Consider the following 26,582-nt stretch of genomic DNA (forward strand, 5'->3'; position numbering starts at 1 on the left):
GTAAACTGTTGGACAGTTTAGCGAGATGCGATACCATACACTCTCGGTCCCTTCGTAGACTGATCAAAGCGGCCACACACCCGCTTTCTGACCACAGTCATTGATACTTGACTTCTTTCCCAAAGGAAATTAGCTGGAAATGTCATCAAATCAACGAGACTAGCAAGATTATTATTGCATTTGTTTAAAAAATTTAACCATAATAGTCATTGTATATTCCTAGAAAATGCGAAAGCAGAGATATGAACAAAGCGATAAATACATGGTCGTTAAGATGATTTTAATTATATTTTTGCCAAATATATAAAATTTAAAAATTTTTAAAACTAAAATTCAGTTTTTTAAACATTTTTAATTACTTGTATTTTAAGGAGTTTTATTTAATATCTTTAGTACTTAAGGTATCTACGATCTCACAAAAATGAGATTTTTAATATCAAAATTAAGAGTCCACTCTAAATTTCAGCATATTGTCCAAAAACTTAATTCTATTACTGAGAAAAAAAGATGGTACAAACCATCGAAATAATATGATAAAAATTACCGCTCTTCTGGTTTGATGGGAGCATAAAAAATTTCAGTAGTTTTTATCGAAGAGCTTGGTAATATTTTTGAAAAAATTAACAAGAAAATATGGTTTTTATTATGTATGATAAAATTTTGTAAATGTGGAAGCGTTTGGTAATTTTATTACGATACCTTAGAGCACGATATAAATATATTTAATATATTCATTTAAATTTACTATTCAACTTCGTATTTTTGATTGATTTTGTAGTATTAAAAACTATAATTTCGAGAGTCAGTATTTCCGATAAACCGTTACTATATGAATGGAAAAATTGCCAAACGAGTTGTTTAAATGTCGTATGTTTTACTTTTATTAACCAGAATTATGATTACGCTTACCAAAAATGTTCTTAATATGCAGTGCAGAATTTTTATCTCTGTGTGTGATATATAACCGAATTAAAATTTGATTCATGCTAACATGCCATCAAAAATAATTTAAAATTACATAGACTTATTTTTTCACCGGAACTGTAATAGGCTATTCAAAACAGATAAAGACACGTTTATTAACAACATTTTACTAAATTCACAATCATATGCCATTATGTACACAGTTTGTTAAAATCTAGACTTCCAACAAGTTTCCACTGCACTTTTCAAAAAAAAGAAGAAAAAAAACACTTCGCACTCTTGCAAATAAGTCCATATATGCTCTTGTTTTTCGGAGGGTAGAGTCCGTATTTGCTTTTTGGGTGGATAAAATATTTATAATTGTAATTACAGAGAGTCCAATGAAAAGAGTTAGTGGACGGTTAGGGCAGTTAAAGCTGCTTGTTGACACTCCGGAGGCATAGCTACTCGTAAAGAATTGCTTCCTGTAAATAAAATACATATATTTATATTAGTTAGTTAAATAAACTAATTATATATTAATTAGTAAAATATATAATTAGTGAAATAAATAATTAATTAAATATATAATTAATAAAATATATAATTTATAAACTATATTATGGTGGCTAACAATTGTAATTAAGAATTTGCTACTTGGAAAATTTGATTTTTATCTGATTAAATTTCAAAGTAAAAGTAAAGTATTAAATATAATTAACCAAGTATTATTTCTAATTTGTTTCAAATTATCTTTCAAATTTACTCGTAGAGCTACAGGAGAGATAAAAAATATTTTGAACATTTTTAAAAATATTAGCCATCATTGTTATTCATTATTTACATATTTTAGAAACTATGAACTTCATAAATTAATGTAATGAAGCATATATATTAATTTTAATGTTTTTTTAATGACGGATATTTAAGTTTTCAATTCCTGTCAATTTAGAATTCTTTTTTGTCTTTTGAATTAGTTTAAATATCATATTGAAAATTAAGAAGAAAATTGAATATCAATTAATCTCATTCCAACTTAGTTCTTTAATGAAAAAAAATAAAAAGTTTAAAAATTAAAAATAAAAATAAAAACAAGGAATAAATAAAAAAGAAAGAAATTACAATGTTTTATTTTTTTGAAAATAAACCCAATTTCCCCATATAAGGTATATTTAAGTAAAGATAAACGTTTGAGAAATAATTAATCTAAATAATTACAGTCAGTAGTAGTTATGATTTACTCTGTATTTTTCGATCTTTATTACTTATTATGTAAACTGCAGTACAAATACGCACTCAGTTCTGTAACCTAAGAACGGTGAAAAATGAAGGAGGTTATGAAGGTCAAAAGAAAGTCTTCATTTTTACAAAATAAATTTTCACAACTTCTTTTTAAAAATCCAACCATTTTATTTTTAATTTTGTTTTCTCAAATTTGAGTGCAAAAATTCTACATTCAAATGGTTTAAATGTATGTTGTGGTTACAAAACCGAAACTTGAATAGGAGTCTAGATTGGTTCGAAACATTTCTTTGAAAAAGTGACCTTAGTCAATGGTCTTAGTCAGTGATTTGATAGATAAAGACAGTGATAGAATTTGTTGGGCGTAAAAGAACGGATTTCCTGTGTGTTTGCTCTTGAAGTTAATTCCTTGATTTCGCGGTCAATTTATTTCTGACTGATTTATCTTTGATTCGTTTGGTTTATTTGTTCCAATAAGAAAGAACAGATTACTATACAACATAAAGCCTTAAGTGAAATAGGTATTTGCTTGCAATGCAATTTATATCCGAAAAATACATGGCATTATATGCGAAAACCTCATGATATTGAATTTAACATGCAAGGTTTTCCGTAATGATCCTTAAAGAAAAGGAATGCAAGGTTCACCTTTCATGCGACGTGAGAGCCGAGAGGTGGCGCAAGAAGTTTTTACGAAATAATTCGAAATTTTAACTGCCAGTTAAACACGATTTTTATTCTCGGTTATGAAATATCTGTTTATCAGGTTTTGATCACGTTTATTCTATTATTATTTTTAAATTAAGCATAAGAAATGATTGGAAATGTGATTGATCCATGCATTAAATCTAATACAAAAATACAATGTACAACAAATACAAAAATACACAGTCAGTAAATCTTCTATCTTAAAATGTAACGAACAAATACATTAATCTCAGTTCAGTCACTAATAGTACAGTTAAATTTGGCAAAAATTTAACCAAACCCAGGCATTTAAGATGGTAACTTTTTAACTGTTCCAACAACAAAAGAAATTGTCAAGAAAACCTCTTGACACTAACTGCAAACTACTTCAGCACTACTTGAAAAAAAATTGTGAATGCAAAAGGAGTAGGCTGCAATGTGCATTTATTACCGAAGGAATTCTCCGCCTTCACTATGCGAAAAATTTTAATGTGATGAGGAATTAGATACCTAACTTGATTCAGTGCCAAGACTCTGTAAACCATTTAGCAAGATTTTGTCAACAGAATTTTGTTTTAGGATCTTACAAGTATTTTTTGTTACACTCTTAGAAATTTCTCGAAAAAAATTATTGAATAAAAATTTATTTAATAGTTTTTTTACCATACAGTGAGAAAAACCGTTTATTTTTAACTTACATCTAGTACGGTTAAGCGACTAGAATTTTTCGCACCAACAAGGCCTACCTACTGAAGCCACTTAGTTCCTTGTAGCTGGGTATAGCCGACGTCATGACCGAAAAACCGGATGTTCGAGTCCCGGCGTTGACACCACAATATTTCCTCCATTCTCTTTAACACATGAAGAGTTTCCAGTGACCTGCACTCCCCAATTTGCGTCCTAGTACTTTTAGACACCGATACTCTTATCCATGCATAGATGGCAGCACCTTAACATTGCTGAACACAAAAAAGGTCTAAAATTTTCCGTCCTTAGGATAGATGAAAGAACCAGATAAAATAATTAATCCACTCCACAGTTCATTTGATTAAATACAACCCAACCACAACTTAACTCCAATGCAGATTACCTAACAAAAAGCATAATTCCAATATCCAGTATAACTTTTTTTTACGGTTTTGAAAGCATGCTAGTCATAAAGGATTAAAAAACCATATAGTTTTGTTTTCGTGGATTTTTAACCATATGAGTTGAAAACGGTTTAAAAACCATAAAGTTAAAAAAAAATTTCTTTATCGTAAACTTTACGGTTAATAGGATGAGCAGACAGCTACCGCTTATTTTGCCGCAATTTTAGAATGAAAATTCTAACAGTGTATGAGATTATATATGTATTATATTTAGATGCTTTTAATTGTAAAACAATAATCTTGAAATTCACCTGGCATTCATCAGTCGCTTTAAAATATAAATTTATAGAGAATAAGTCACTATTTTATAGATTCATTTTTTATTCCTAAAAAGTGAAATGAAAAAAAAATTTTCGTAAAATAATATAATATCCTTCATATTCGTAAGTATTTACGTGTAAAATGAGTACATTTTGTGCATAAAATCTATATAACTTCTATATTAGCATTAGGAATACACTGGAAAAGATACTTCATTTGTTTAATGATAAGTATTTAAGTTTCTTTCCCCTCCCCCTCTTTCCCCCTCTTTTGAGTACTCAAGTTTCTTTCTCGTTCTTACCCCTTCCCCCGCTTATAAGTATTTAAGTTTCTATCTTCTCTTTACCTCCTTCTCCACTTTTATAAGCATTTAAGTTTCTTTCCCCTTTTCTCATCTTATAAGTATTTAAGTTTTTTTCCCCTTTACACCCCCTTTCCCCCCTCTTTTGATTATTCAATATTCTTTCTCCTTTTTACCCCTTCCCCCGCTTATAAGTATTTAAGTTCCTTTCCCCTTTTCATCCCTTTCTCCTCTTATAAGTATTTAAGTTTCTTTACCCTATTCTCCCCCTTTCCCCCCTTTTATAAGTATACAAGTTTCTCGCTCCTTTTTACCCCTTCCCCCTCTTATAAGTATTTAAGTTTCTTTCTTCTCTTGTCCTCCTTCTCCACTCTTATAAGCAGTTGAGTTTCTTTTCCCTTTTCTCACCTTCCCCCTCCTATAAGTATTAAAGTTTCTGTCCCCTTTTTACATAATTTTCCCCCTCGTATAAGCATTTAAGTTTCTCTCCCCTTTTTACATAATTCCCCCCCCCTCTTATAAGTATTTAAGTTTCTTTCCCCTTCTTCTGCCTCCACAGGATTTCGTAAGGTTTTCTTGTGCTTAGGAACCTAATTGCTAAGTTGCTTTTTGGAAGTTTAAGTAAAGGGTACCGGTGACGAAACAATTAATATTTAATATCTATGTTACAGAAAAGAGTACAAATAATGTCTCATAAACGACGTTTCAGTATTATAATAAAAATCATTCTTAAGAGTTGAAACAAAGAGTGAAGGAGAAAAACATTGATTTTCCAGAAAAATTTACAAGTACGTTACAACAAGAAAAAAAATTACTCTTGTTACAGGATATTCATCAACGAAAGATATTTAGTTGAGGTTTACCGCCAAATTTTTTAATCAAATGAAATATTACAAGTGAAATCACATTAACTTCCAATGAACACTATTAGATGAAACAAGCACAATGAATTTAAAAAAAGAAGCTTCAAAAAGTTTTAAAAAAATTAAATAAACCAGTATACAGTAAAAAAAAATAATTGAAAGAATTCGTAGAATAAAGAAAAACCTGAGTGTGTACAGCAAACAATAGCAAAATAGGAAGAAATACTTTCATGGTTGCTACAGATTTTCCAAAAGAAATCAAAGCACTAAAGGGATTTCTTCTCCGATATATTGAACGCAACTCTCAGTCAGTTATTTGATGGATAGAGACAGTGATGGAATTTGTTAGTTGCTAAGAAAGAGATTTATTGTATGTTTATTCTTGCCCCTAATTCTTCCATTTTGCACCCCATTTATTACCGACTGGGCATTTCCTTTAATTCTTCTGCTCCACTTGCGCGATAAGAGAAAATTTCCCAACACAAGTCCAATTTTCTCGTAGCCAATTATATAGAATATTTTGTTTTATTCTCTAAATCAAAATAGTTCTGATTGCATACTTTTATAAAATATAATTAAGGAATCTTATCTTTATTCATACATTATCTCTTTATTCTCTTGCAATATCTTCAGCAGATCTTTACCGGGATTTTTTTTTCATTTGAACTTCTAACTTACATTAGTCTTACATTTAGTCCTTTTATAATTGTCCTTGACACAATTATGCGTTTATCATTAATGTTCAACTCCGCAGCCTTGTAATTTTAAGCCCAATCCGGAAAGCAAAAGGAGTATTGGATCAAACTTTAGGAGAAACTAGCTTTCGTGGAAAAGTTTTTGATGGAACTAATCCGCAGCATGGAAGGAAAATTGCGAAACCCTCCCAAGGTCAGCCTGACTGAAAGGGGATGCTAAACAGTCACCCGTCTACCACTGAGGATATATTGTGGCAGCAATGTGGTCGGTGTAAGCCGGGTGTGAAATTCATATCAACCAGCCATCGATGGGATTAATAAAATAATATTATAATATTGTGCATATATATTATAATATTGTAAAAATAATAATAATATTGTGCAGAAAAGTTTTTTATTGTTTATCCAGCATGAGGAAAACAACGTGAATTTGCGAAGTACGATGCGTTGATGCGCAAAGGAGAACGCTGTATCATCACAAACTTCAAAATTCGAGATTTTTTGAAAATTGTTGCTTAGGGGAAAAGATTGCAAAAAATAATGAAATAAAGAATTCTAACTCGGGAATAGCTACAGTTTTCAAAGAATTTACTTCTGACAGCGAAGCTTCATGGATATTAACAGTTAGTTTCATGAGATTTACAGTTGTGAAACAATAATTAAAAACTAAAGTTCGTATTTGATTTTGTGTTTTTATTGCATTTTCACATGAACTTTAGAAGGTTTTAATGCCCCCACGAAACCTCCCATTTCTTAAATTAAAAGTGAAATATAAAAATATAATATGCAAAAAATGTAAAAATTAGTATATCATGTAAAAAATTTTAATTTTAAAAAATAAGTGATTTAATATAACTTTTTTTAATACAGTTGGTATAAATTATGTTGAAACTTGCCTTTACTTGATTCTAAGAAAATCTTAATTCAGTGATCATGAAAAGGCTTGAGAGCAAGAGGAGTGAATTTGGAGAGGTAGAGATTAAACATAATTTATAAAACAAATTGTTCACATAAAACAATCCACTGAAGTAAGCATATATTTAATACTTTTCAGAGAAAACTTAGGCCTTCGCTTTTTTTTTATAAATACCATTAACGATTAGATAAATACGCATGCATATTAGAAAATGTATATTTAAATCTTATAAATATTGGTCAAATAGAGGTGAGAGAGGCGTGGCATTCGCTCAAATATTGCATTTTGCCATGTAAAATTACATTATAAAATGAAGTAAAAAAATTTATATATTGCAATTCTATTTTTTCTTCAATTCAATTTCAAATTTATTAAATAAAATTATAAATATTTACTAAAAATTGCTTTTTTGCATGGTCATCTTTGGATAAAGGAAATTTGTTATTGTTGCCAAAAAATTTTCAACTCGTTTAAAAATTTTCTGAGATATAGCGGAATACGTAAAAAGTAAAAATAGCTATAAGGGGTTCAAAATTTGAACCGCCCTCCTGGCCTGAGACAATATTTCTCATTTTTCAACTGTCCTATGTTTAGGGGTGAAAAATCATAACCAGTCAATAAAAGGTATGTTTATTTAAAGAAAGTATGTTTTGTGTCTCATATTATATCGTAAGCCATCGTATGCACTAATTAGTTTGCATATTTGAAAGTATCCAATTTAACGATTAAAATTGAATCCTAGAAAGTGAAGATCCGATTATTAGATCAAAAGTTATTAAGAGTAGTCCATTTTACTTAGGAATAAATCAAATATTAAAAATAGGTTTTTTCTATTTTTGTTAGTAAATAGTTCTCGTAATTCGCGAACTACAAAAAAATAAATTATCTCTATAAAAACAGGAGAATATCTAATTTCGTATTACAGTCAAATGAGTCCAGGAATTTTATTAAATCTATATTTTCATAAAACTCCGGTAATATAGGATTTCACCAAAATGAGCATTTTTATTTGCCTTGTCATCGAAGATTTTTATCGACTATTCTACAATTCAAATCAGAAAATCGATTGCCGGCTTCATTTCTATTCACTCTTCTAAAAACCACTTTTTCCAAAAAATAAAAAAATAAGTCATATATCTCGGATGGGCATTTTTTCTTTCTCTTTTAAGTGATAGGAGAAAAAAATAAGAATTTAAATCGATGATATTAGCTCTTATAAGAAGATATTGCCTTGGAAACTTTGTCGAAACTAAACGTCTGAAATTAAAGATCTGCCGTCAAATTCTTGAAATGTCAAAAAACTTTACCTCCCAAGAAAGTTGTCAGAAACAAAAGCCTCTTATTAAAATATGAAGCAAATTATCCTTCTCTTATTTTTTCGAGTAGTTTAAATATTCATCGCGAAGGTTTCTTTTTTTTTCCAAAATAAAAAGTAAGTCTTTTGAACAATTCGATTTTTTTTTCTGGAATTCATGAAACAAACAAGAGCTAAAGAATGAATCGGTAATGATCAGTAATTCCAGTATGTATCCAGTAGTAATTCCAGTAATCAGTAATTCCCTTATGATTTAACAAGGAACTCCAGTTTTCACTGTTAATAATGACAATAATTAAAATCCGATGTTGTCTTTTATAAAAATTCGAGTTTAGCGTTATATTTCTGTTTTCAAACTATATTTATACTATATTTATACTATATACAATATATACTATATTTATATTATTATACTATACATACTATATTTATTATACACTGTAAAAAATCCCAGATCAAGTTGCGCCAAAATGTTCAAGCACTCAATGTGTCGTAACATGTTACAAGATACAAAATCTGATGTACCGTATAAAAATTCGAGTTTAACGTTATATTTTTATTTTTAAACTATATTTATACTATAATATACAATATATACTATATTTATATTATATATACTATATTTATATTATTATACTAGACATTCTATATTTATTATACACTGTAAAAAATCCCAGATCAAGTTACGGCAAAATGTTCAAGCACTCAATGTGTCGTAACATGTTACAAGATACAAAATCTGATGTACCGTATATAGCGTTTTATAGCAATTTAATAAATATTACTCTGAAAATTACGGTAAAACAGTTTCGGTGAAAATGTTTATGAAAGTAAAGTGGTGTTTAAGGATAATACACCTGAAGTTTCGGTACTTTTCGAGTCATTCGATACCGGATTTTTTGCAATGCATTTTTTTTCTAAAATAAAAGGAAATTTTTGTATACAATTGTGATTTTTTTTATTGTGATTATGAAATAAACTCAAGTTAAAAAATGAAGTAGTAATAAACTCATCTTATGATTAAATTAAGAACTTCAATTATTACTGTTAAAACTGACGATATTTTAAATCTCATGTGCTCAACTTTAAAAGTTTTGGATGAACTATACATAGTTTTTTTCAATTGAAATACTTTTATAATGCATTTATTTCATAATAATTTCATTCTCTGATACCCTCGAATTAAATATATATTTCTGAAAAAATACGGTATAATATTTAACGTTGAAAATGGATCTTGTGGTAAAACGGAATTTACGGGTGCTGCATCCAAACTACCGGTCATTTTTACCGTAAATTGAGAAGATAATTCTTACAGTATATTTTTAATGCATTTATTTCATAATTATTTAATTTCGATCAAATTATCAAACATTTAAAATATGGAAAAAATATATTTTCCTGATGTACGCAAATAATTTATAAGTGTTTGATGATACATTATAAATTTTAAAAGTTTCATACATTAAGCAAATGTTATTTTTAAAAAAAATTCTGAAGAAATTTAAAATTTTGAATTCTCTATTTTAATTTTCGTAGCTATTGAATTTTCAAAACAAAAATTATAAACAAACTTAGTAAGAGTAGCATTTCATTCGAATAAAAAAAAAAAAAAAAAAAAAAAAAAAAAAAACACTTAGAGTGAAAACGGAATTTTTTTCACGTTAAACCATGTTCTTAAAACTGAAAAAATAGTCCGACTAAATCTATATAATAAATATTCTTATTTTTAATATTTACCAATTAAGTCTTTGTACAAAACTAAGAATTTTATGGCATAAATATTACACCGCATTTTTCTCTAAAAAAAACGAAAGTATGAACCCTATTTAGTTTGTTTGTTTTTCAAAAAAATTGCAGCTCTGTCAAATTTAGCAGTTTTTTGTTCCTTTTCGCCGCCATTTTTAAAGCTACATCCTTTTCCATCCTAATCTAAACTCCACAAAAACTTAATTAACAAAACGCAGCAATCAATTTGCTAAAATTGCGTACTGAACAAATTCTATTTATGTTTGCCGAAATGGGATTTAGTAATTCTTGTAATAATTTGAGATAAAATTATCATTACAGTTTTTTGTTGGCAGAAGGCCGCTGAAGCTATGAAAAAAACTGAAACACGAGAAATACGCCAACCATTAGTTTTTTCCAAAAATAACATTTCACTGAAATAATATCATTAAATATCGGAATATATTTCGAGATCAATTTAAGATGATGTTATTAGTTAGCATTTTTGATCCAGTCTTGGGCGTAGTACAGAATTTCTAGGGTGTGGTTTCCTTAAAGGCTTAAAACAAAAATACGAGTCTTAAGTTGATTAGAATATTTCAACTTGACAAAAATACACCTGTTAAAATGTTCGAAGAAAGTCACCCACTTAAATGCTTCTTCTAGTTCTTCATGAACTAATATTAGATATTCTTATGTCCATTTTCGAATTACCGTGAAGAGTAACTAAATGGACATTAACGCAGCTAAAAACATTGCTTTAAATAATTTTATTTGTTATCTTTATTGAAAAAAATATCATACTTTTAACACAAACATGGCATTAGTTTTCTTAACAAAAAAGGCCGAGGAGATAAAATGTTATTTTCCTCATTTCGCGGAATTAGCTTTATTGTTTTAATAAAAGCAAGACTTAAGTTTATTTTTTCATAAATTTATTAAAAGATTTCAAGCTCAATTACTATAACATTAAATAATATAATGTTTCTATAAATTGAAATAAGAAATTGAAATAAATTGAATTATTGAAATCAATTTGATTTGATTGATTGATTTAAATTTAAATAAAAAAATAATTTTTTGCTTGCAATACTAAGTTTGAATTGGTAAATAAATAAATAATGTTAATAAATAAAAAATATATGTTACCGGCAAAGTATGAAACGTCAGCATTATATATAATGCCTGACGTTTCTGGGAAAAGTATGAAGTATGAGAAGTATTACATACTTTCCCTAGGCATTATATATAATGCATAGGCATTGTATATAATGCGGATGCCATTTAGGCAAAGTATGAAATAAATGTCCTGATGAGTTTATTATGTAAATGATGTGCATGTCACTGTGAATGACCGAAATCGGTGGTTGTTGACTTTCACCGAAGAATGTTGATAATCACATAGTCGTTTTGGTGGATGTCCGAAATATTTATTATATCCGATTTGATATTAATTTATTCGTGGATATAATTACATTTATTCGATATTTTAATACTTACGATAGATTAGAAGAAACATCAGTGTTTAGAGTATCGGGTCTAGTTAAGTGCCATTGCCCGGTATATATTTGCCCGGTATGCGTATTGACAAAACATACCGTAGATTGTAAAGGGGTTGGCGAGAATTTCTATTGGCGTTAAGGGAGCGGTCTCGCAAATCGCCGAACAGCTGCGTGCTTATGTTTTTGTTTTGTTTTCGGTATCACGAAACATTCAACAAGTTAGCTATGGATGCGACGTTTCTTTCTATCGCTGAAGCGGATCTTCCAAACAAATCCTCAAATATCATCACCAAAAATGATGGTAAAATGATTGAAATCCGTTCTTCCATTAAATCATACGCTGACATCCAAGCTTGGATTGACACATTCAGCATTAATACCTGTACATCGTGGTTTACACGAAGATCTCGTCCAGCTGAGACAAGAAAGCTTATTTGCAGGTACGTGTTCTTTAACTGTGCTATAATTTTTCTATACATATTTGAATAATTTGTTACTAAATTATGCTTTTCTTATTCTCTTAGAAAAGACTATGTGTGCCACCACAGCAGTCGTAATAAACGTAACCCAGGTTTTAAAAAGACAAAAGATTGCGAGTGCACTGCTTGCATTTATATAGCAAACAACTGCAAATACAAAAAGAAAGGATAAATTTTTGAAGGTAAATTAATATTAATTTATTCATTATTTCTGATTTAATATCAAATTCTGCTTTAAATGAAATATAAAGCGTATTTTTTTTTTGTTATAGCGTCGACATTATCTTTTGTATCTGTTAACTACATTATGTTTATAAGCGTTCTTTAAAGGGTCGTAATAAAACTAAAATAAAGAAAAATTACGCATTATTACTTCCATAGCCAATTCTATATTTTCATAACTTTCATTTAATGTATTTCGAATATTGAACTTCTTTTCCTACTCACCCTCTAATTAAAATTAATAATTTCACAATAACTTTTAATCCTTAATAATGAAATGGTTATTATAATAAAATTTGTTTACTTAAAAGATTTACATTTTTTATTGTTTAGCAAAGACTTTGTTTCCAATTCTATATTCATTAATTAAAATTAATGGTTTTGCTCGATAACCATTTACAATTTTTTTTAAAATTTTATTTAATTTTCGGTTATTATTTTCAGTTACTTTAAATATTTTTCGACGTAGAGATTATTTAGCAATAATGCGAAAAGCTGAAATTTATAAATTTATAGATTTATAAATGTTTAAGAGAATTTTTAACAGCCATTTTGTACTAATTATTTTATTTGAAATATTCATTATACACAATTTTATAATAATAATCGTAAAATTCATTGAACAATTGAGTATTACATTTTAAAATGCAAGTAGAATTCAATAATTATTTCATTTCATTTTTACGGTAGATAAGTAAGTTTGTCATAAAGTATTACATGATACGAGAGTATTAAGCGAATGCTTTATAATAAAAGAACAATTTATGTTTTAAACTTTGGAAAAGAAAAAAAAAAATTCTCCTCACATTGGTGTTAGCGTTTAGAGAGTTTTTAATCTAAAAAGCTAGGTTTTAATCTAGAAATAGATTTTTGCAGCAAGAACTCTTAGATTTCTAATCAAACTTTCCTTTAATATAATTTTGTGTAAATAACTATTAATAATATTATAAATAACCATTAAAAATAATTAAATTAAAAATGTCCCATTATAGTGAATTAACTGTTTACGCAATCAGATAAAGAATTTTTTTTTTTCATCATTTACAAATGGAGAGAAAATGTCTTTTGTAGCTTAAAAGTGAAGAGAAAAATAAAGTAGAGTTTAAATTTATAAATTTCGCACAACCCTAAGAAAGTTGAAGTAATCGAAATTTGAAAAAAATAAAAAAAACAAGTTTTAGACAAAAAACAAATATGAAACTACCTTTTGATCTTATGATCAGATGAAATTTATTAACATCTTTAGACGGCTCTTACTGAAATTCAATACTGTTGTAGAAAGAAAGGCAGGAAATAGGGGAAACCTCGAGCTTATACTGTGAAAACAGTAAAGTGACAATAATCTATATATATAAAAATCTCTTGTCACAGTTTTAGTGGTTAAACTCCTCCTAAACGGCTGGATCGATTTTGATGAAATTTTATATGTATATTCAGTAGGTATGAGAATAGGTTTATAACTAATTTTTTTTTCATTTTTTGGACAGATTTAATGTATATTTTAAATATATCTTTATTTAATCATATTCCAATCCAAACTAGACATAGAAACCTGATAAATCAAAAAGTAATATTCACGCACGTTGCAACAATTCACTTTAAACTCTAATACTTATGCTCGCCCTTAAAAGAAGAGCATCAAATATATTTGCAAGTATGTGAATAAAGGCAGTGATATGGCAGTATTTCGAGTTGAAAATACCAATGTTACCGCTTTTCCAGTGAATAACAACGACGAAATAACGCTCTACCAAATTGGCCGGTACATCAGCTCCAATGAAGCTGTTTGTCGCAACTTTGGATTCCCTATTCATGATCCTACCGTTAGTCATTTAGCCGTCCATCTTGAAAACGGTCAGCGCGTATATTTCACGAACGGGACAGCGATTGACAGAGCTATAAATCCACCAAGAACTACACTCACCGAATTTTTTTGAATTGTGTAATCGTGCGTATGCGTTTGATGCCTTTGCACAGACATTACTCTGTTCAGAAGTACCACACTATTTCACATGGGCTCAAACAAAAAGAAATGGACTTCCCGCAAGCAAGGCACACCGATGAAGGCCGTTGTCCCGGTTTATTCAAATCAAACGCCTTGGGGAGAGCATTTACAGTCAATCCAAGGCAGACTTAGTGCTTTTATCTTCGAATGTTGTTGGTTAATGTCACCGGCTCATTGTCATTTCAAGATATACGTAAAGTCGATGGACATCAGCATCCAACGTATAAAGATGCATGCCTTGCACTCGGCTTGCTGGAAGACGACAACCAGGTAGAATTTTATTTCTTTATTTCAATTATTAGCAAAATGTATGCTTTCTATATATCCCTTGCATTTATAAACTTAATTTATTATCTTTTTGATCCACTACTATTTTTAAAAAAATTAAACATATAAATTAATATGTAATACTATTGTAGAAGTACGCATAAGCTTGATTTAAATACAGCGAATATTTCTGTCTAAAATTATAATTTAAATTCCGCTTAACTACCGCAGGATAAAATCATCCTCAAGAGGATTAAAAGTTGGCAGGTTTGCAATAAGCAGTATCTAACTTCTCACTCAGTTTTCGGAAAAATTTCGGCCATTATTATTGTTTGTACATCGAACGCCGTTGTGACGTTTACAATTATCATTTCCGTGTAAATATTATTAATTTGCAGTGCTGTAAATATTAATAATAATTATTAATATTAAGAGTATTTCTACTGTATTATTCTGAAGGAAAAATATTGTGAAAGGTAGGTTAAGTAATAAAAGATAAATAAACACATTACTACTATGCTGTTTTTCATCATACGTTTACAAATATCATTTTACTATTTAAGTGTTATTCTCAAGTAAATTTTTATTAATTTATTAATCTGCAGAGCTGTCATTATTCATTCCTATTTTATAAATAATTGATACAATTATTGATTTATAGAGTAATTCTGCTCTGTTATTTCAAAAGAGAAATATCATGAAAAGTATGTTAAATTAAAAAAGTGTGTGTGTACTTATGTATATGCGTTAGAAGTTATACTTTTTTGGCGTATGGAAAAAAATTTAAAATAATAAAAATGCTGTAATGATCAAATATAAATATTAAAATCAATCAAAAAGGTATTATTTAAGTAAAAATATATATTTTTAATTAATTTCATTCTATGGCTAACTTTATCCTGTCGTTTTCTGCGCGCGCAGCTCACAAAGTTTACTCTCATCCAAACGCTCCAAAAGAATTATAACTTAAATTAAATATAAATAAATACATAATACTTTTTTTCATCATTAAGTAATTTAATTTTTTTTAACAGCAAACAATGCCAAAACGACGTAGAGGGGCTTCTTTGGGCCGTAAAACATGTCAAGCTACATTCATGCAGAATGCAAGAGCCGAAAGAAACACAGAACAAATCCAGCAAGACAATACTGATGCACGTGAGAGCATGGCACGATTGCATCAAGTAGAATCAGAAGATGCACGAGCTGACCGAAATGAAGAAAGAAGATTGGAACAAAGACGATCGCGCCGACTCACATTTAACAGACTAAGAGTAAATGAACAACAACGCCAACAGGCACATCGATCTTTTAACTCTCAGTCTTTCCTGCGCCTAGCATTCGAGTATGAGCCTAATGTTGAATATTATGCTCATTCAAAAGTCATAATTGGTGCTATGGACAAGGAATGCCTGCATTGCAATGCTCTTAAGTTCAAAAATGAGCCAGCCGGGATGTGTTGCTCATCAGGAAAGGTACAACTACATGTAATTGATACACCACCTGAACCATTAAAGGGTTTACTGTTTGGCACGAATCCAGATTCAAATGTGTTCCTGAAATCAATTCGGACATTCAATTCCTGTTTCCAAATGACATCATTCGGAGCAACAGAAATAGTTAAAAATAATACGGTATATGGTCAACAATTCAATTCAACATTTAAAGTCAAAGGTCAAATTTATCACAAAGTGGGCTCATTGCTGCCAATGCCAAACGAAGCGCATAAATTTTTGCAAATCTATTTCATGGGCGGCAAAGATGCGCGCGTAGACGCACGTTGTGAATACAATCACCTCAATTCATTTTTTGCCAAACGCATCGTTGGTGAGCTGGACGCTCTATTGAATGAGCACAATGAATTATTGAAAATATTCAAATCACACTTGCCTAAATTACAAAGTGATCATCACGCTATTGTCATCAGCCCTGATGAAACACCTGTTGGAGAGCATATTCGTAGATTCAATGCACCTGTTGTTCACGACGTTGCTGGAATCATGGTTGGCGATCGAACAACTGCACGACAAATCGTGATTCGTAGAAGAAATAATAATCTCCAGTTCATTGCTGAAACACACCGTTCATATGACGCTCTCCAATATCCGCTAATTTTTTGGAAGGGACAAGATGGATATTGCGTAAATATTAAACAACGTGATCCCGCAACAGGTACTTCATTCATTGTGGACTTGAACATTACTCATTTAACAAAGAACTTAATTAATTTCAATTTATCAAACTAAACTATTGTTAATTAATTTCAATTATATTTATTAATGATTTATAATTATTCATGAATTATTTATAATTGTATTTTTATTATTTATTTATAATTATATTTTTATTATTTATTTATAATTATATTTATTAGTATATATTATTACAGGAGCCGAAACAAACGAGAATGTTAGTGCGAAGGATTATTATGCGTATCAGTTGATGAATAGACGCGGTCAGGACAACATCATTCTACGATATCGTGAGCTTTGTCAACAATTCATGGTCGACATGTACGTGAAGATAGAGAGTGAACGACTACGATACTTGCGATATAATCAACAACAGCTGCGTGCTGAAGAATACATTCACTTGCGAGACGCTATTGTCAGCAGCGCCGATGCCGCCGAAATTGGTAACTCGGTCATTCTACCATCATCGTATATAGGCAGTCCACGTCATATGCAAGAATATATCCAGGATGCTCTGGCTTACGTGCGCGAGTACGGACGACCGTGTTTGTTTATCACGTTCACGTGTAATCCTAAATGGCCAGAGATTACATCATTGCTTTTTCCCGGCCAAAATGCAATACATCGTCATGACATTACAGCACGTGTATTCAGACAAAAGTTAAAGTCTTTAACAAGTTTCATTACGAAATTACAAGTATTTGGTCCTACACGTTGTTGGATGTATTCGGTTGAATGGCAAAAGAGGGGATTACCTCATGCGCACATTTTGATTTGGTTAATCAACAAAATACGTCCTGAAGAAATCGATAGTGTAATTTCTGCGGAAATTCCAAATCCGTCTACTGATCAATTGCTGTTTGATATTGTTACAGTTAACATGATTCATGGCCCATGCGGCAATTTTAATCGTTTATCGCCGTGTATGGCAAATGGAAAATGTACCAAAGAGTTTCCCGAAAATTTCACTAACGATACGATCACAAATGTTGACGGATATCCAATATATCGTCGAAGAAATTCCGATAATGGCGGACAATCGTTTATTAAAAATATCAGCAACATCGACATTGACATTGACAATCGTTGGGTGGTGCCTTATTCACCTCTACTGAGCAAAATATTCCAAGCTAATATTAATGTAGAGTTTTGTAGTTCAGTGAAGAGCATCAAATATATTTGCAAGTATGTGAATAAAGGCAGTGATATGGCAGTATTTCGAGTTGAAAATACCAATGTGACTGCCCCTCCAGTGAATAACAACGATGAAATAACGCTGTACCAAATTGGCCGGTACATCAGCTCCAATGAAGCAGTTTGGCGTATCTTTGGTTTTCCAATTCATGAACGGGATCCAACCGTTATTTATTTAGCCGTCCATCTTGAAAACGGTCAGCGCGTATATTTCACGAACGAGACAGCGATTGACAGAGCTATAAATCCACCAAAAACTACACTCACCGAATTTTTTGAATTGTGTAATCGTGCTGATGCTTTTGGTGCTTTTGCACGGACATTACTTTACTCAGAAGTACCACACTATTTCATATGGTCTCAAACAAAAAAATGGATACCCCGCAAGCAAGGCACACCGGTTGAAGCATGTCCCGGTTTATTCAAATAAAACGCCTTGGGGAGAGTATTTACAGTCAATCCAAAGCAGACTGAGTGCTTTTATCTTCGACTGTTGTTGGTTAATGTCACCGGCTCATTGTCATTTCGCGATATACGTAAAGTCGATGGGCATCAGCATCCAACGTATAAAGATGCATGCCTTGCACTCGGCTTGCTGGAAGATGATAACCAGTGGGAATGTATGCTTGCTGAAGCAGCATTGAACTGTACTGCTAAGCAAATTCGTGTACTATTCGCTATAGTATTAACTACATGTTTCCCGGGCAGAATAGAAACTTTATGGGATAATCACAAAGATTCGATGACTGATGATATACTGTATCACCATCGCACACGTTGTAACGATCTTACGATAGCATTCAGCGATGCTATGTACAATGAAGCACTGATTGCTATTGAGGATCTTTGCATTACTATTGCCAACTTGCCTCTCAGTCATTTCGGTATGCTTTCGCCAAATCGAAGTGCATCTGATTTTTTAAACAATGACATGAATCGTGAACTTCATTACAATACAGTAGAAATGGCAGCTATTGTGACTCGCAATGTTCCACTGATGAATGAGGAACAAAGGAACATATATGACCGCATTATGCTCGCAGTTTCGGCAGGTCAAGGTGGATTTTTTTTTGGAAGCACCAGCTGGAACTGTCAAAACATTTATTATTTCGCTAATTCTCGCTGAAATACGATCAAATAATGGCATCGCGTTGGCCGTTGCATCATCTGGCATTGCGGCAACTTTATTGGATGGAGGCAGAACAGCTCATTCAGTATTTAAGCTGCCACTAAATATTCAAAACAACCCGGACGCAGCGTGCAGCATAAAAAAGCAATCGTCTATGTCCACAGTGTTGAAACACTGTAAAATTATCATCTGGGATGAATGCACAATGGCACACAAACATTCGCTTGAGGCGTTGAATAGGACATTGAAAGATATAAAGAACAATGACAAATTATTTGGCGGCACTCTGCTACTCCTTTCAGGTGATTTCAGGCAAACACTTCCCGTCATTCCGCGTTCAACGTACGCTGATGAGATCAATGCTTGCTTGAAATCATCTCCACTGTGGTATAATGTTGAAAAAGTTCAACTAACAGTAAATATGCGAGTCCAAATGCTTCAGGATCCATCTGCTGAAACATTCTCAAAACAATTGCTAGATATCGATGATGGAAAAGTTACCAAGGATGAGACAGGATGCATAAAATTACCGGAGGATTTCTGCACAATCATTGATTCAAAAGATGCTCTCATTAACCTTATATTTCCCGATTTACACACGCAATACATTAATCATGAGTGGCTTGCAGAAAGGGCGATTTTAGCAGCAAAAAATGTGGACGTCAACGAATTGAATCTGAAAATACAACAGCTATTGCCAGGTAACATGGTGACATACAAATCCGTTGATGCAGTTTGCGATCCTATGGAAGCTGCATATTTTCCAACAGAGTTTTTAAATTCATTGGATTTACCAGGCATGCCACCGCATAATTTAGTACTTAAAGTTGGATCTCCTGTTATTTTGCTTCGTAATTTGAACCCACCACAGCTGTGCAACGGCACGCGATTGGTCGTTAAAAAATTAATGAACAACGTTATCGAAGTCATTATTTTAAATGGAAAATTCCGGGGTGAAAGTGTATTACTTCCACGAATCCCTATTATACCCACAGATGTGCCAATTCAATTTAAACGCATTCAATTCCCCATTAGATTGGCATTTGCAATGACTATTAATAAATCTCAAGGCCAAACAATGTCTGTTTGTGGCTTAGATTTGAGCACACCATGTTTTTCACACGGACAATTATACGTGGCATGCTCTCGAGTGGGTAAACCATCCAGTTTATTTGTGTTAGCAAAAGACGGAATGACAAAAAATATTGTACACTCCATTGCACTAAGAGATTAATATTGTTTACTAATATTTTCAGAATTAGTTGTATATATAATTTATAAAAAAAAGTTACAATAAATTTAAAAAATTAGTATTTTGTGTGTTGTTATTTTCACCTTCCGTCATCGTTCACAGCGCTCCATGCCACTGCCACTCACATACCACATACGCACGCACTTACAATAAATAAGATATATTTTCATACTCTAGAAATAAATCATATGGCAAAACAACGTTTGCCGGGTCAGCTAGTATATATATAATAATATATATAAGAAAATGAATAAATACAAGAAAACACAAAGAAAGTTAAGAAAAACAATAAGTTTCATTTATTGCGCATAAGCTGCAAGTAAACAGAACTCATTAGATAAGTACAAAATGAAGATAAAAACAAGGAAATCACAGACATAAGAAAAAAAGTTGGGGGGGGGGGAATAATAATTAAAAAAATAACTAACAACTGATTACAAAAAAAGAAAAAAAGAAAAAAATAAGGATGAAATTTTATTTAAAAACCGGAAGAAAAGAGATATAATCTTTTCATCAGCCCACACGATTATATCCGCAAAAAGAGTACTCTCTCCCCATAAGCACTACGCACACACACACACACACACACACACACACACACACACATATATATATATATATATATATATATATATATATATATATATATATATATATATATATATATATATATATATATATATATATATATATATATATATATATATATATATATATATATATATATATATATATATATATATATATATATATATATATGTAGAACGAAACGAACTTTTATTATTGTAAATTGTTTAAGTTAAGAGAATACGCGGATCTAAAACAGTTGATTATGCATTATTAATCAAATAATATTAACCATCATGTAGCTTGTTGATGACAGTTAAATACAGTACTTTTTCAATGTCCTGAGCCTGTGAATTTGTTTCTGGAAAGAGTTTTTTTCTTTTTTTTTATCGAATTATTTAAACTAAAAGTATAGTAAGCTTTAATAAGAAATTCATATTATTTTCGACTCTTTTTTAAATAAGACACTTTGTAACGATACTGTTTCCATGAGAGCAAATATTATGAGTTATATTTCGTTGACAGCAAATTTAAAATATTTAAAATTTCTTACAATAAATATTTCAAGACGAGAATGATCTCTTTTTTTCATATCTTTGGCAATTTTTCTAATTTACGGATAATGAGAAATTTGAAACAAACAATATTAAGATTATTTACTCGTTTGTCTGATTTTAATAATGTACTGCAAATTCTAAAGGTACTTAATGTTGGAAATTCTTGGAGAATTATTTTTATATTTTAGGCTCAACGAAGATGCCATCAGAAATTTGGCACGTCCAGATTACTTTTAAATAGAATCAGGAAAAGGATCGATGTGGTGAAAACTCGAAGTGCATGGGACTCTTTTCTAAGTACAGGTGGTGCTTACATTTCTAAAACCTCCAGAGGTAAAATTAAAGTTCAACCTTCGTCAATAAGTCGTAGAAGAGTCGGAGTTACTAGGGGCAGCAAGAGGATACCCTCTGGGCGTCCACCTGTTCGTGAACAGCACTCAAAGAAAAAAAGAAAAAGAAATCTCGCTGAAAATGTGAGAAAAAATCAAAGTAGTGCTACATCGCATTAGAAAATTTTAATTATCTTTCACTTTATATATATTTTAACTATGTTAGTTTTTTAATTATATTATTTTTTTAATCATGTTATCTTTTTTAATTACGTTATTTTTTATTTATGTTATGTTTTTAACTACTCAAAACATTTAAATGATACGTATGTATGTTACGTATAAACCTGCACTCAATATTTGTTTTGTAAATAATAAAATATATTTTTGAAAATGTGCATTATCTAGTAATTGCATATATTATTCGAATATTGAAAGAGTATCAATGTATCTATGACCTCCGTAATAAATGAAGTATTTACGGACTTTTATGTATATTAAGGAATTGAATCAATTTTTCACGAAGTTTTAGATCTCATCCCATTGAGAAAAAAAAGTAATTTGATAGATATAATTTTTTTACAATAAATGCTTCTAGTAATAAAACAAACGCGACATATGTCATTGAAGAAACATCCCTTCATTTGTATATTTTTTCCTGCTTGAAATTATTTCACATATTTCTTTTATCACTAGCGAATTTCCGACTACTTTAAAATTTTAAAAATATCTATTTTTTCATTTGCAAGAAATTTTTACTTTAAAACGTGATAACAGTTTTAAATACTCTAAATTTTTTTTTCTGGTAAATAATATGTCTTTGTTAATTTCTGAAAAAAAAATGTTCATAAAAAAGTTTACAATATTCTTTTATCAAGATTGATTTAACAGTATCACTAAAATATCACTAAATCACTAAATATCACTATAATCACTGAAATAAAACAGGTTATGCTTTCTTACAATGAGAGTTAAATAGACTTAATTCTTCAAAATAGCGTTCCAATAAAACATGGTATTAAAATATTACGTTATTTTTTGTGATTGGTTCATTAATAAATAATTTTTATTTCTTCGCAAACACAATTCTTCAGAAAAAAAAATTTAAAACTTTAATCTATTATATCCAAAAAGTAGATCGTGCTTATAAAATATAAATTATTGCTTTTAATAAAAAATACAGATTATTTGTAAAGTGATCCTAACAATAAAAAGGTGTTATTTTCTTTTTTATTTTCTCTGCTAAAAGGAATTAATGAGTTATTTTTATTCATAATGGCTAGTCAAGGAGAAGAAGAAAATATCGAATTACACTGCTTAGGTTAATGTAATTTCGTTCTCCCACCACATTTACGCGTAATCCATCGCCAACTCCACCTGCAATCGCCACGTTTACAATCTACGGTATGTTTTGTCAATACGCGCCCGGTATACCCTACGCTGATATTTATTTTAAGGTCAAGTGCCATTGCCTGGTATACATTTACCGGTGTCCCCTACATTGATATTTTTTTAAGGCCAACTGCCTCTGCCCGGTATACATTTGCCCGATCACATTGCAAACTCTGATGTTTCTTCTAATCTACCGTCATCAAGTATTAAAATATTGAATAAATGAAATTCTATCCACTAATAAATTAATATCAAATCGGATGTAATAAATATTTCGGACATTCACCAAAGCGACAATGTGATTATCAACATTCTTCGGTGAAAGTCAACAACCACCGATTTCGGTCATTCACAGTAACATGCACATCATTTACATAATAACCTCATCAGGACGCTTATTTCATACTTTGCCGGTAACATATATATATATATATATATATATATATATATATATATATATATATATATATATATATATATATATATATATATATATATATATATATATATATATATATATATATATATATATATATATATATATATATATATATATATATATATATATATATATATATATATATATATATATATATATATATATATATATATATATATATATATATATATATATATATATATATATATATATATATATAGATTATAAGATTTCGAAATTTTTTTTTTAAATGTTGCTTACATCCTTCTATTACGAAACAAATCACAATAGTTCATTATGAATTTTGCTTGCTTAATAGTGTCCGATTGATTTAAATTTAGTTTTTCGTTTATTCTATGGCAAGTAGTATTAGTACAATTTTTTAAAAAAAATTAACTTGCTTTCTAAATTTATTTTCTTGAAAAAAATTTATATTTGATTAAAAAATATATATATGGAGTATAACTATTAAGCATAGGAAAAATATAGGTGTGTTAAGAAATAATTTATTATGTATTTCAGATCAGAGTATATAAAGGTTATATATTCCATAATACCTTTCCTCAAGTTAATAAAAAATGGAATGAACTTCATTTTATGTTTATGTTAGTCCAGGCTCCTCAATGATTCAGTATCTTCACTGATCCACCATATGCTCTTGTAGCGAAGCGATAGCCGGTTTGAATCCCGCTATAACACTCTGGATCCATCTTTGTGCTGTACTTCTCTAATTTGTGCTATCCGTTTTGTACTATCAAATTTGCTAAGGGCTTATAAACAGTCTTTGTAAAGAATACAAAATCCTGCATATGTGTGTGGGACAACAAACAAATAAATAAGTCCTTTCTATATATTTCAAAAGCTAGCACACCCCCAGCTCATTTTTTCAGCTCATATATATATATATATATATATATATATATATATATATATATATATATATATATATATATATATATATATATATATATATATATATATATATATATATATATATATATATATATATAAGTGTAAAGATAAAATACATAAAATTATTTTCAAAAATATTTAAGAAAAATTTATCAAAAAAAATTAATAATCCGGAAATTAAAATAAAGAAAGGATATCATCTCTTCATCGGCTCACACGATTATATCAGCAAAAGGAATATTGTATCTAATATTGCTTTCTAATATTGTATTAATATAGTCAAAGCAAAATATAACACTACAATAGTGGGATAAGCACTTAATGAAGTTGAAGCGAAATTAGAAAACATTAAGTAAAAAATATATACGGAATAAAACCTATCAAGCAAAAGGCAGAAAATGAAGTGTAAAGAATGCATCAATCTGTATATATCTATCAATCTATCGATATATATATATGTATACATTACATACCTTTTGATTTTGAATATAAATTAAGCTCCCTATCACATTCTGTTTCTGAAATTTCGGGACCTTCTTCATCTTCGTCTTGTCCTATTATCCTTAGAGCATTAAAATCATTTTCATCTTCTGAACATTCTAATCTGTAAAAAAGAAAATTAATTATATTTTGAAGATTGACTTAGTCTGCCTGAATCAAAGTACGCAACATTAAAAATTTCCATTTTCTGAAATGCTAATATTTGATAAAGACTATCGGTAATGTATTGCAAACAAAAAGTGTTGTTTTAATATCTTTTCAAAAAGAATTTCAGAACTGTTAACAGCACAAATCTTCAAAAATTTGGGTTTTTATATTCTTAAAAACATATCTAGTTCGTCTCAATTAAACAGGGATTTTTTTTTATTATTTGAAAATTAATTTTATACCTTTAGAACATGATATGTTACTTAAATTCTCAATGCACAATGCAACTTGAAAAAGAAAAAAAGTTTTGAATGCATTTAAAACATTTTTAATGCTTTTTTTCCGCTATAATTTTTCATTGTTTACTTTTTATAAATCTGAAAGATAATTGTAAAATACTCAATATTTATGAAGCTCTAATTTTTTTTTTAAAAACTAATGTGATTATAGTTTTGAATATACTTAAAAGAACCATTGAAGATATATATTTTTACAATTGAAGAATGTTTTAATGTCAATCAAGGAATGCTAAATATAAACTTATGCATAGAAGTGTACTTATTTGAAAAATTTAAAAAAAAATTGTTAAGATTTAAGAAATTAGTGGCATCAATCATATTAAAATTTTCCTTTTTTGTATGTTAAGTCATACAAAGATGAATGACACAATTGCTGTCTCTGGGCAGGATACATTTTATTAAAAAAATTCGAATCGTTCATTTGTTTGATATAATCTTCGTCTTAGTCAGTGTTCTTCGCCATTTGGTTAGGTCACTCAGGACAGCTTTGGTAAACCATTGTTTATATGTTTATGCATCATTTAAGGTCAATACGCAACTCAAATGGGGCGGAGCTTCTTAACTGCTTCATTTTGAAAGTTTATGTTTGCCTCAAAAGTAAGTTTATCTCTGAAATAAGGAATGAGGTTCAATCCGTCCTCCTATTACATTACAAGCTTTGCCTTGTGTATATTTGAGAAACTAAGAACCTCTTCAATTTCACACGCTCCAGAACAGATTGACTTTAATCTCGATCAGCAAATAACTTAACTACGTCACAATATAAAAATCTGACTAGTTGCCTTCCTCAAAAGAGGGAATTTATTGGTCCCTGTCACGTTATGTAGTGTCCTACATTACGCTGGATGTCATGCACCAGTTCACGTGAAAAAATCCAACATGGCTGCCAGCAGCAGCATGGAATGCTGTTAGTCATTTTTCACTGACCTCTTTCATCTCTTGTCCACAGCTGAATCTAGCCAATCAAAGGGTGTCATTACGCAATGAGTATGATTCACTTCCGATATTTCCAACAACCTTGTTCAACGGTTTTTTTTTAAATACACTTCCTTCCTTCTGTAGGAATCATACTATCTAAGTCTGATAGTGATATTCATACTCCGTAAATGTTATCCGCGTACTCAATGATGGTTTC

At 29.9% G+C, this 26,582-nt stretch overlaps 1 protein-coding gene across 4 annotated transcripts in view; it reads right to left on the minus strand.

Annotated features, from left to right (window-relative positions):
• Positions 1 to 1,075: 1,075 nt before the first annotated feature.
• LOC107455980 (cell adhesion molecule Dscam1) overlaps positions 1,076 to 26,582 on the minus strand; it is a 456,371-nt gene continuing 430,864 nt past the window's right edge. For all 4 annotated transcript variants that reach the window (XR_015429973.1, XR_015429972.1, XM_087154010.1 and 1 more), the window contains exons 26-27: positions 24,974 to 25,104; positions 1,076 to 1,388 (exon numbers count right to left, since the gene is read on the minus strand). Coding sequence is in view for 2 of the 4 variants with exons in the window: in XM_087154010.1 (XP_087010136.1) it covers positions 1,315 to 1,388; positions 24,974 to 25,104 (205 nt within the window). In the remaining 2 variants the exon portion in view is untranslated. The remainder of the gene's footprint in view (positions 1,389 to 24,973; positions 25,105 to 26,582) is intronic.

This window comes from Parasteatoda tepidariorum, chromosome 10, assembly GCF_982258835.1.
Source record: "Parasteatoda tepidariorum strain Cologne lab strain chromosome 10, Ptep-v5.0, whole genome shotgun sequence".
NCBI classification, from domain to species: domain Eukaryota; kingdom Metazoa; phylum Arthropoda; class Arachnida; order Araneae; family Theridiidae; genus Parasteatoda; species Parasteatoda tepidariorum.